The sequence below is a fragment of the Abrus precatorius genome, unplaced genomic scaffold (genome assembly GCF_003935025.1).
Source record: "Abrus precatorius isolate BTA unplaced genomic scaffold, Abrus_2018 Scaffold8, whole genome shotgun sequence".
Taxonomy (NCBI): domain Eukaryota; kingdom Viridiplantae; phylum Streptophyta; class Magnoliopsida; order Fabales; family Fabaceae; genus Abrus; species Abrus precatorius.
Genome location: NW_020874428.1, coordinates 25,625,981 through 25,638,160, shown reverse-complemented (window position 1 = coordinate 25,638,160; position 12,180 = coordinate 25,625,981). Strand labels below are relative to the sequence as shown.

The window sequence follows — 12,180 nt, the reverse complement described above, 5'->3', positions numbered from 1 at the left end:
CGGATAATATAATATAATCAAACTATACCCAAAGGCAAAATGGTACAACGAAGGTAGAAACTTTCAAGCACCTAGAATCAATTAATTAGAGGGATTATTGTAATACTTCTAGTGGACCTCATAACATCATCAAGAGAATGCTAAAAGTATATGTATGGATTGGTAGCAAGGGATTTGAAAAAAATGAAAACAAATTTCAGATCCAAACCTCTCTCTCCCTTCCACATAAGTATCAAAAAAAGAAAAGAACTTTGGAGACGCATAAACTTCTAAAGCAATTACATATTCTTAATAAGAACTTGTGATAAAAACCCAACAAGAAATGAAGGAAGGGTCAGAAAATTAGAAGAAAACCTCCCATTTGAAGTTGTAACAAAAAGGGAGTGTCTTTCACATAGAAGAAAATGGCCATGTTACAATGCCTTGAGCATCTCTCTGCTGTCATCTTAACATTTTATTTTAAACTAAGAGAGAAAAGAAAAAGAAAATAACAGACATAAAATGCAGCAGAAGCAGACTCATCATGCACATGGAAGTTCAAGCCGATTTTGCCGCCGGCGGGTCCGTTTTCTTCGCCGGAGAAGCGGTAGTGAGAGGGGAGCCTTTGATCTCTTGGTAGGTCTTAACGTGTGTGGCTTGGGAAGTGGTTCCACCTGCTTCAGTGATGGTTTGTGTGAAGTCAAAGGGCTTTGTGATATCGTCGCCGGCGAAAATCTCCGGCGGAAGGGCTTGGGAGGGTTGGCGTCGATGACGAGACATGGTTGTTGCGTAGCTGAGAGAAAGAAAAAGAAAGGAGTGATGAGGTAACAAATGATTCAATGAATATGAATCTGAATGTGATTGGGATTTATGGGATGACAACATAAACTTGGGTTGTTTGTTTGGCTTCGACACAAAAATCAACCCACGCGCTCTTCTGTCTCGTGGTTAATGTTATTGAAACTTTTTTTTTTTTAGGTAGTGGAAAAAGAGAAAAAACAAACAAGAGGAAACTCGTTTATGAGAAAGACAATGTGCCAAGTGCCAATGTCTATGGGTTTGATTATCATAAAGAATAATTATAAATTTACCTAATTTTAGGTTTATAAATTATTAAATAAAAAGTTACTATACTTTTTATAAAATGATAGAAATATCATTAAAATATATATAAAGATACAAGAACATTCTATTATTATAAATGAATGACTTTTTTATTTTTAATAATTTTTTATTGTTTTTCAGAATAAGTATTAAATAAAAGTGTATGTATTTATTATTTTAAAACTATGCAAATATTTAATTATTAAAAATTATAATATATAAGGTAAGAAGATTTTAAACTATTTTAAATAGATTAATATTATATGAGTCGGTCCTACTAAAACCCAGATAGGAATAATTGTCAATGTTTAATTATTGGTTTTTAATTTAATAACATTTTAAAATTATTATAATTAACTTTGTTTGTTTATTCCGTTTTGCTTTAAACTTCTCATTTTTTTTATTTTTTGAATTTTTTATAAACTAAATTAATTAAATTATTTTAAATTTAATTTCTTTCCAAATTTATTTCACAAATTATTTTAATAGCACATTGTGTGTGTGTATATATATATATATATATATATATATATATACAGTTAAAAATAAATATTACAAAAGTTGCTTGATTAAGATTTTACTATAGACGTGGCCTAGCTTTTAATTTGGTTTATGTCCACTAATACTGTCAAATAGACTTTTCTCTCAGTGCTTATCATGTACGAATCTATGTAATAGTTGACAAGTATAGGACTTGCCTATTGTAGACACGTACTCTGATGTCATTGATAGTTGTGAATCCATTATTTAGTTAAATTGTTAGTAAAATTTTGAATTAGGGCAAATATTAATGCTAAAGCTTTTCACAATCGCAAAGAACATTCGAGGGCATCACACACACATACACACTCAGAAATCGATGGATTAATGGTTGATTACTCTGGTTATATAATTCAACAAGTCTTTCCTATATCTTTATAAAGATTTTGACGTGAATTTAAATATAATTTTTTGTTAAATAAATTAATCACTAAATACAAATCACTTTTGAATTATATGTCGTGTGTGTTTGTATATATTTTTGTTTGGAAACTTCCAAATGATAATTAAAAAAAGACATGTTTTTTGTAGTTATTGTTTTCAATTAGTGGATATTTACAGGGACACTACGAAGAAGTAGCAATGGAGATTGTGAAATATGGAAGCTCCTAATCAGTGGCACATGCAAAAACACGTTGTGTATGCTGAGAAACCATCGATTTATGATAGTGTTGGGAAAAGAAGGCACACATTGGCATCTTTTACCCAAAATAAATCCATTCATGTTTGACAGGTGTCGTTTTATGCTTCTCTATTATTTTACGTATGCAATTAAGGCAAAAAGACAAATAAGGCTCACGCGCGCGTGGCGTGAGATATGTGCGAAGAAGAAATTTTCTTATATGAGATTGAAAATTTGGAAGATGAAATGCGTGGCCGCAGAAGAGCCTCATGTTAACGATTCTCTATTATCTGTGAGTTAGGGCATAGTTCACCAGACCAAATCTAAAAGTAAGAGTTGAAGAGTTCATGATGTAGATAACCTTCTCAGTTCAACAAGTCACACCAAATCATAGTATAGTCTTATACGGATTTTAGTGTATTTTTTTCTCAGCAAAATAAACAGTTTATTAATTTGGGCACCAGAGTTACTTACACACATAAATAAATTAATAAAAATTGAAAAATAATTCTTGAAACATAGAAACATCGATCTTCAGTGTCATTTTATAATTAAAATGATTTTTGAAATGCATATATATATATATATGTATAATTAAAACTGATAAAGTTTGTATTTAGACATCATAAGTAACGTGAGATATGTTCCTTTCAAAAATAAAACATCATACGTATTCTCTATTGTTTTAAAAAATATGTAGTTCCTGTCTGACATCCTGCAAATTTCTAGAATACAATGGATCTTGTGCATAGTATGTTTCTAAATCATCTCAAATAAGATTTCATGACTTTGGAAACAATATAAAAGTTGGGCATATCACACATGAGAATGAAATCGTATGAATTGGCTGAATACATGTCCTACATACAATAACCAAACAAAAGATAACACTGAGTAAATGTTTTGCTAAGCTGTGTATAAAAATAATCAACTAACTCACGTAGCAAAAATGAAAATTTATTTAATTTACAGTATAATTATGAAAAGATGAGTAGACATGAAAATGCAGAGGCAGTGTGTGCCGTTGTGAAGAGGATCCCTGAGTCTTTGGAGAGGCATATCTGCAAAGACAATAATAGTGTATATAATTGATGTACGATGCTGGGAACAGCCTCTGATATTATTTTATTTACTGGTTTCATGACAATTGCCAAAAATAAATGAGGGGGGACACGTGCTGCACCTGTACAAGCACTCATTTCTTGACAGTGCTTTTGTCTTCATGCCCATATATTCTTCAACAAAACACAAGACTACCAAAATATTCTGCAACATTATCCGTAGAACCAAAATATATATATATAAAAACGTGAATTATGTACTTTATTGCATTATCCACGACCCATTCTGAATTCCGCTCCTTCTATTGTTTACTACTATCGATTCTTATGTGCAATTTATGACTAAATGGAAACAAAAATATATATATAGAAATAGATGAAAATAATTTGCATGAAGAGAAAGAGATAAAGTTTCTCTGACTTGAAGCTAGAGAAGAAGTGCATGAAAACTAACTTATCCTCCAATTTGTTTCAAACATCATGCATTGTACACTAAAAAGACTTGTCCAGTTACTGAGTTGTGATTCTTTTTAATATTTTCTTAGCCTTTTTTATTTTCTATGTAACTATGATGTTAATCTAATATCTGATTTAATTGCTATTTTTAACCCAATGGATTCTCCCTAATCTAATAACAGAAATAAAACATTGTAAATATTAATAATTATGCAATTATTTGAAATTTTAAAATTGAAATAAATTAATAATATAAACCAAATAAATTAATCATGATGGTTAGGCAAATGATAGGAGGCCAGCTAGGTTTTTATGGCCCATCAAAGGCGATAGCATCACCCGCATATAAATATAATGTTGGGTTCAAACAAATCTTGGCATAAAATAGACAAATTCGGCCCCAAAGGCCCATATATCTTTGGGTTTAAACCAACAGATCATTCAGTTGACGAAACAAAAACACTGGCAATTCATTTTGACCAAAACCCAAAACCAATAGTTTTTTTAAAACTTTAGATAGGTAGGCGTTGACAAAAAAAAAATAAAAAAAATAACACTCACATATATTAAATTAAATAAGTAATCTTTCAATCTTAACTAACTCTTAATATCTGTATTTAAACATCAATTTGATATTCTATTAACGTATCAAAATCATTAAATAAAAGTACAATTAAAAAGATAAATGTAAAGGTCCCGATGGATGTATCAACATAGAATTATAAAGAGTTAAATTAGTCAATTAAATTTAAATTTTAATGAGAATATTAGTAATAAACTGGAGAGATCAATGATTATTATTATTTTTACCATATAAACAATAAAAAAATTTATTAGAAATGTTTTTATGAAATTAATAATAAAAAATTAATGTAATGTTATTTCTTAATACTAGTGTTTTTAAATATTGTTATACTATTTAAAAAAGTAGTAACATGAAAAAAGTCATGATTGGAGAATGAGAAAAAATCTCACCACCTTAGATGAGAAAATTAATCAATGAAACTTACATAAAAGATCCATTTATTCATATAAAATAAAACTTGTAAACATGAAATTAAGGCATCACTTTTGTTAATATTGAAATATATTTTTGACATCTGAACCTAAATGACTAATTAATGTTGACTGTTGAATATACTAAATGATACAATCTTACCTAACATCACTTGCAAGGAGTTTTCATTTAGTATTTCCTAACAAAAATAAAAAGGTTTAATTCTGATGTTGAGGAATTGTCTCAATTAGGGTTTCGATTTCTGAATTTTTTTTATTCTAGCATAATAATAATAATAATCCTTATTTTTATTTTCCAATCATACCAACACATTTCTTAAATAAAATTAAAGATGTATATTATTATAAATGTATTTTTAAGTTGAATTGAACATTACAGTACACAAATGTCGTTAGATCTTTTAGATCTTCGTAATACACTTTTACTTATTATATTACTATTCATTATAGTATATTCTTTTAAATAAATTAAAGAATATTAATATGCAAGACATATGTAACAAATAAATACACAAATATGTATACATGCATTTACTAGTAAATTTTGTCTGTACTGTACAAGTATATTTAAATTTTAATAAAAATAAAAAGTATGAATAGTTTATATAAAAACATATACAGAGTATTGGTTATTTTATAACTTTTTTAGAATATTTTTAAACTTCCCTAATTCTTTTCTGTAATAAAATGCAAAAGATGCGAGACTACGTGCATTATGTAATTAAGAATTTTTTTAAATGTCAAATCTTTTTTTTAATATCAAATCTTTTTTTTTCTACTTTGACTAATCAAATATATAGAAAATTTCCTCTAGAAAAACAAGAGCCTAAAAAGGAGAAGATAAATGCTAATCAGTACTTTTAGAATATTAATTAAAATTTTATTAAATTTTTTTAAAAATTATTAATTGCACATGTATAATAGTTTTTCATATATTTTTAACACATTTTAATTATTATTATTTTTATTTTCAATTGTTTAATCAGTGAGAGAACCAATTAGTAAGACCTAAAAAAGAGAAAGCACGTATAACATATAGTCCGCTTATTCTAAAATTAAATATTTTTTATTAACATTATTTTGAAAGTCATTAAACATAATTAAAATATATTTTAAAATTAATTTGTCATAAATTTGAAAAAACTCAAAATTAATTCTAGAATCATTAAATACAGTCAATATATGTGTATATATATTGACTAAATTCAATGATTTTAGAATTCATTTTAATTTTTTTTGTTAAAATTATATATATATATATATATATATATATATCATAAATTGTAATAAACTGAAAATTAATTTTAATAGAAACTCAAAATTGATTATAAAATCATTGAATATAATTGAAATATGCATCAACATTAATCTTAACCATAAATTTGAATAAGAAAATATGTTTATTAAAAGAATGAAAATGAAAATTTAAAGTAAACAAAAGATAAGCATGGAGGAAAAGAAAAGCAACAGGGAAAAGGACAGGAATACTTACTTTAATCACAGAGACATATTCATAATGAATCCCTTGAAGCTTGAAACGGATTTTTGATTTGATCATTGAGATGGAGACAAAGAGGAATGTATCTCTAACCAGGATTTGTGTACTATTTCTATCTATCCCAGTCACCAACCTTTCTTCAACTTTCTCCACTTTCCTTCATTCCTTTTGGTTCTGCTGACCCCATTCTCTCTCTCTCTCTCTTCTTTTTTCTTTTTTTTATAGCAATTCTTGAGTCAACTTAACATTACTTACATTACACACTCAAGTTTATCCTCTCACACTCTTCAACCTTCAAACTTCCGTGTTTTCTATTGGATACTTGCACCCCTTGTTGAAAAGTCAAAATTCCCATTAACCCCTTCATTTTATTCCTTCAAACATTTTCTCCCTTTTTCTTTTTGCTCCAAAGTTTCGTTCTTCTCTACCTCTTCTGATTCAAAGTTTCAGTCTTTTCAATTGGGGTGCCCTGAATTTGCGTCCAAGTTCAGATCTGTTTACTTGACTCTTCATTCAAGTTCAAGTACGTGTTTGTCTCCTTTTTTGGGTTTCAGATTCTGGGGTTTTATGTTGTGATTTTTATTGGGTTTGGTTTTAATTGCATTGGTTGCTGTTGTGTAAAAATGTAACCACTTTTGTTAAACTGTGATGCAGATTTTTCTTGTGGAGAAAAAGACTGAACTAAAGGATTGTGTTTGTGACTGTAGCTGTGAACTAAAGGTGTGATTTTGAAGGACTAAAGTGGTGTGAATGTGGTTTTAATCTAAATTAAAAAGCTATTATTACAGATAGAAAAATTTGGAGATTCAGAGAATTGATGCTCGAATTACTGAGAAACTGAAGATTTTGATCATGATTGTGAGGAAAAACATGGGAAGGGCAAAGTCACTACTTGTGCTGCTTATGGTGCTTGGATTTTGCCTTGCCACATATAATTTGGTAGCTATGATCACAGAGCATAAGGTAGGAGGTTGGGGTGATGATGGGTTGGAATCTTTTGATAGAAGAGTGATAGAGTCAGAAAACTATTATTCGAAATTCCATGTTGCACTGACATCAACTGATGCTGCTTATAGCCAATGGCAGTGCCGGATTATGTACTATTGGTATAAGAAGGTGAAGGACATGCCTGGATCAGACATGGGAAAGTTCACTCGCATTTTGCATTCAGGAAAGGCTGATCAGTTAATGGATGAGATTCCTACTTTTGTGGTTGATCCACTTCCTGAGGGCTTGGATCGGGTATATAATTTTCTGTTCCGCTTCCACAATTTGTATTTTTTCAGTCCTTTCAATTTTTTTTTAAAATTTATTTTGGGGTGAATTTCTGGCCAAATAATATGAAATTTACAAATTCTGACATATTTGGAGGAGTGGTGGGAGGGAAAAGCGTGATGATTGTTTGTTTGCTTAAAATAAGCTGTTCTAACTTAGTTGTGAAATAGGATGAACTTATTTGTGAAAATTCAGCTGTCTAAAAGGATCGCTGAATGATTGTGGCCATTTCAAATGTTTTTCTCGCCATAGATACAGTCCAATTTTTTCTAAAACTGGTGAGGAAATCTCTTTTTTCTTTGATAAAAATGCAATCAGATGTGTGGAAAGGATGATAAGATTGGTTTGCATGATGGTTTTGTTTGAATATCTTGATTTTTCAAAAAATTTTCTACTGTTATGGCTCTGATTATTTTAACTATTTGGTGTTTTGGCATTTAGTCTACCTTACATTGCAGGAATAATGATTGCCTCTAGTTTTTGGATTTGGAAAGTCATTTTTCCAATTTGTTTTCTTGCTGTCGCCAAATTATCTTAATCTGTATTTGAAAATATTTTTATGGAATTTTCATTACTTCAGATTTAAGTAACTGTCTTGTCACTTCAAGTTATGGATACTTTTATTGGTGATGGTGATTGACACAACTGATTTTATATCCAAGTAGTTTGCTGCTACTGTTTACGGTCTGATGCAAAAAATTGACCGTGCAGTAGGGACAAAGAAAACTGAAGTGCAGAAAGAAATTATTTGCACCTAGTACCCTGAAAAAAAAAAAAAAAAAGCAGATCTGTACCAGTGAAACGATTACCCTTTCTATATTGGTGGATTTTACCTTTGCAACGGCAAGCTTGTTGACTTAACATGTTTTGAACTGTTGATAATTATCAACTCTATCATGAATGGCATTGCTTGTGACCTTTCTATGTTATTCCTTACAATTAAGTTGTCATCGAAATTTATGTCCTCTTGTTTTTGGTCCAGGGTTATATTGTCCTAAATAGACCATGGGCTTTTGTTCAGTGGCTGGAGAAAGCAGATATTGAGGAACAGTAAGTGTCTTAATTCTGGTTTTCTAGAATTTTCATGCCCTCCAATAATGAAATCTAAGAAGCAGTGCATTTTATGATTGGTGCAGATATATTCTGATGGCAGAACCTGACCACATATTTGTAAATCCTTTGCCAAATTTGGCTTATGGAACCCAGCCTGCCGGGTTTCCATTTTTCTATATAAAACCAGTTGAAAATGAAAAAATAATTAGGAAATTCTATCCTAAGGAAAAGGGTCCTGTTACTGATATTGATCCAATTGGCAATTCTCCTGTAATCATTCAGAAGGTGAAGTCTCAATTAATAGCTTGCATACGATGCCTGGTTGATTTTAATTGTTATACTGTGACCCTTATAGCTGTTATGTTTACTGTTACAGTTATTATCAGATTTACCTGATTTTCCTCAATGTAGTCTTGCATTTAAGGCATTGGTTTTTTTTTTTTTTTACCAGTCTTTGATGGAGGAAATAGCTCCCACGTGGGTGAACATTTCATTGAGAATGAAAGATGATCCAGAGACTGATAAAACTTTTGGATGGGTGCTTGAAATGTGAGTATTGCTATTGAAGTTCAACATTTGGGGCTTTATTTCTTATTACTTTTCATTTATTGATATTCTTTTCATTTTATAACTTCTTGTGGACCCTGGTCAGTACTAATAGGTCTAACCTTCTGCTGCTTTATTTCTCTGTTGAGTAAAGGTATGCTTATGCAGTGGCATCTGCATTGCATGGTGTAAAGCATATTCTTCGAAAAGACTTTATGCTGCAGGTTTGAATTGCTCATGTTATCTTGTAATTTCAATTACTCCCCCTCCCCTTCTCCTTCTTTTGTAAGAGGAGGTTTGCTTTGTTACTTGAGGAAGTCATACATAACTCCATAATGTGCATCATTGGAATGTTTCAGCCACCTTGGGACTTACAAATTGAGAATAAGTTTATAATCCATTTTACATATGGATGTGACTACAATTTGAAGGTGAGTTTGTTTTTCCTTTTTATGAGTTTATGTGAAAGTTACATAGAGAAACTATATTTCTGTAGTTAGTATTCTCTTTGCTTATGTCTTCTCCATATATGAAATGTCTCTTGCATGCTTATTTGTTTTATTCATGTTATTTTACTCATTATGTCTTCCTCCAGGGGGAACTGACATATGGGAAGGTTGGAGAATGGCGTTTTGACAAGAGATCTTATCTTATGGGTCCTCCACCTAAAAACATCTCCTTACCGCCTCCAGGAGTTCCTGAAAGTGTGGTAAGTCCACGCCTTTGAATTTTTTTGAGTGCCATGCTTTGTAATTATTAATCAAAGCCATCTTGTTAAGTTGCTGTTGGAAAATTGCTATTTCCCAAACAGTTTAAATTTTTGTCCTCTTTCTTGATCTTAATGTTCCTAAATCACTATTATCACCTTAAGGCCAAGCAATTGTCTATGTAATTGTTAAAAATGATACTCATTAACACTGAGTGACCAATCATCTTTTTCTCTCATGTCACGTGTTCTCTAAATCCTCTATAAGGGGAGGAAATTTAGTGCCTTCTGTACTTCCACCCTTGCCTTTTTATTTCAGCCTCCCTCATTTTTAACATTTCGCTTTAAAAATGAAAAATGTAAAAGAAAACTTTTAAGAATGGCATAATCAGTTGATTTTTTTTTCTTGGAAAAGCTTTTTCAATTATTATTTATTAAAAAAATCTGATCTAATATATGAAAAAAAGTATTTAATCCCTTTTTCTAGACAATTGGACAAGAATTAAAAGCTAAATTAAATATCACCCTTAAACAATTCAGATTTTGTCTCTCATCAGAAGTTTATTTTAGAATTTTGATTTTTGTGAGTTCAATTAGCATAAAGAATGTTCATGAGAGATGGCGATAAAAAGAAATAACTTCACAAATTTTAGTTTGAATTAGAGGTGATGAAACTATCAAGACCAACATTATATTGAAGTGCAACCCCTCCCCCATTCCTATATTATTCTAACTTTAGCATGTGTAGTGGTTTAAATAATTAGATGTACATCAGCAAATTGCCATTACCAAACCTAATCAAATGCTAATCATGTCCACACATAGGATGCAAATGTATCCGAATCAACTAATTATTTTGGGTAAAGTCTATTTGTTGCTGAGGATGAATTATGATTGAGAGATAGCATGGCCGTTTGAAGATATATGCAATATCAGCAAACTTTTTGTTGCCTTTGTTTTTCAATTTGGGATAATAAGGGGAAAACATGGACAATTGATCATAAAATGGTTACTTCTTTTTGGCATGCTGTGTTTTTTTCTTTTCTTTGCTTCATGCCTGTTTTTAATTATAACGTTTTCATGTCATTTAATTATGAACTGAGATATTAATGTTATGCCGCCACTACAAGGAAAAGTTAGCCTCTTTTTTGTGACAATGACATCTATTATAGCATTTAGTGAAAATAAATTGAACAGAAAGATTGGCTTTAAGTGTATGATCGAGTTTTTAGGTGAAATTACATAGTTTTTACAAACCGTAGGTATTTTAACTGAAGCTGCAGTTATGCCATTGTGTTAATTTTATTGCTAGATTTTGTATAATTTTTTTCAGGTGCGGCTTGTAAAAATGGTCAATGAGGCAACTGCAAACATACCTGAATGGGACTCATTAAATAGAAGTTGAGGGAAAGATAATAAACCATGACACCTTACGCCCCTGATGCCAGTGACTTTAAGATGAGGTCTACAAATACATGTCAAAATAGATTACTTTAAGCAAATAGGAATTGTGATGAATACAGTGATGTTTTGTGCTTGCTTCTGAAAATAGAATTTGTTTTTTTTTAATAGCCAGTTAATTCTTTTGCATTCAAAAGTGTACAAGACATTTCTACAATCTATTACATTTATTTTTACCAACTGATTGTTAGTGCAAGCAATGGAATTACATCCTGTCCATTTTGTTTTAAACAGCTCAGCCACCTCTGTCATTTGTGTGACAATTAGTGTTTATATTGTAATTATTTTAAACATTTAAATTACTTAATTTGTGATCATATAATTAGAGTAACATATACTCAACGTATTTATACCGTGTAAACTTTGTTTATTATATTTATTCAGTCTAATGAATAATTTGTCATATAATAGATATGTTTTACTTTTTTATATATAAATTTACTAATATACTCAACAACCGCAAACATTATCAATCGATATTAAGGGCTAAACTTTTTAAAACAAAACATTTAATAAATTTTTCATTTTTTTTATTAATTTATTATGAAATTTACAAAGTTTCATAAAAGCTAAAAGTTAATATTTTATCGTGCTTTATTTAATAAAAGTTCATATATATAGTGAAAGAAGTTTTTTTTTATTTAAAAACAGGATAAAAATACTTTGATTACTAAGTTTAATCATAAATAATTAAAATCAAAACATAAATTATATATATTTTTAAATTATGACATCTCAATTTTTAATCTTTGCTACTCTCCGAGCAGAACAAGAAACACGCTCAGCCCGAGATGATCATTCGTATAAAAATTATACGGTGCTAAGTCACTTCTTTTACTCACTATTTTGACATTTCAGCTTC

At 29.9% G+C, this 12,180-nt stretch overlaps 1 protein-coding gene across 3 annotated transcripts; it reads left to right on the top strand.

The window, feature by feature from the left end:
* The first annotated feature begins 6,280 nt into the window (after positions 1-6,280).
* LOC113846817 (hydroxyproline O-arabinosyltransferase 3-like) lies at positions 6,281-11,545 on the top strand. Of its 3 annotated transcripts, none has more exons than XM_027475486.1 (9): positions 6,281-6,800; positions 6,932-7,519; positions 8,535-8,602; positions 8,689-8,890; positions 9,057-9,154; positions 9,306-9,375; positions 9,511-9,582; positions 9,747-9,860; positions 11,191-11,545. In XM_027475486.1, the coding sequence occupies exons 2-9, from the start codon at positions 7,130-7,132 to the stop codon at positions 11,260-11,262; spliced, it is 1,086 nt and encodes a 361-aa protein (XP_027331287.1). In that variant the 5' UTR covers positions 6,281-6,800; positions 6,932-7,129; the 3' UTR covers positions 11,263-11,545. The 3 variants fall into 3 exon arrangements, with proteins under 3 accessions (XP_027331287.1, XP_027331284.1, XP_027331285.1); XM_027475483.1 differs by having other exon boundaries at positions 6,380-6,800; positions 11,170-11,493; XM_027475484.1 differs by lacking the exon at positions 6,281-6,800 and having other exon boundaries at positions 6,921-7,519; positions 11,170-11,493.
* The last annotated feature ends 635 nt before the right edge of the window (positions 11,546-12,180 follow it).

Coding starts and splice junctions, on each gene's coding strand:
- LOC113846817 (XM_027475483.1), top strand. CDS start 7,130: ATGATTGTGAGGAAAAACATGGGAAGGGCAAAGTCACTACTTGTGCTG. Junction 9,155..9,305: donor TTTGGATGGGTGCTTGAAAT/GTGAGTATTGCT, acceptor TGTTGAGTAAAG/GTATGCTTATGCAGTGGCAT. Junction 9,583..9,746: donor GATGTGACTACAATTTGAAG/GTGAGTTTGTTT, acceptor GTCTTCCTCCAG/GGGGAACTGACATATGGGAA.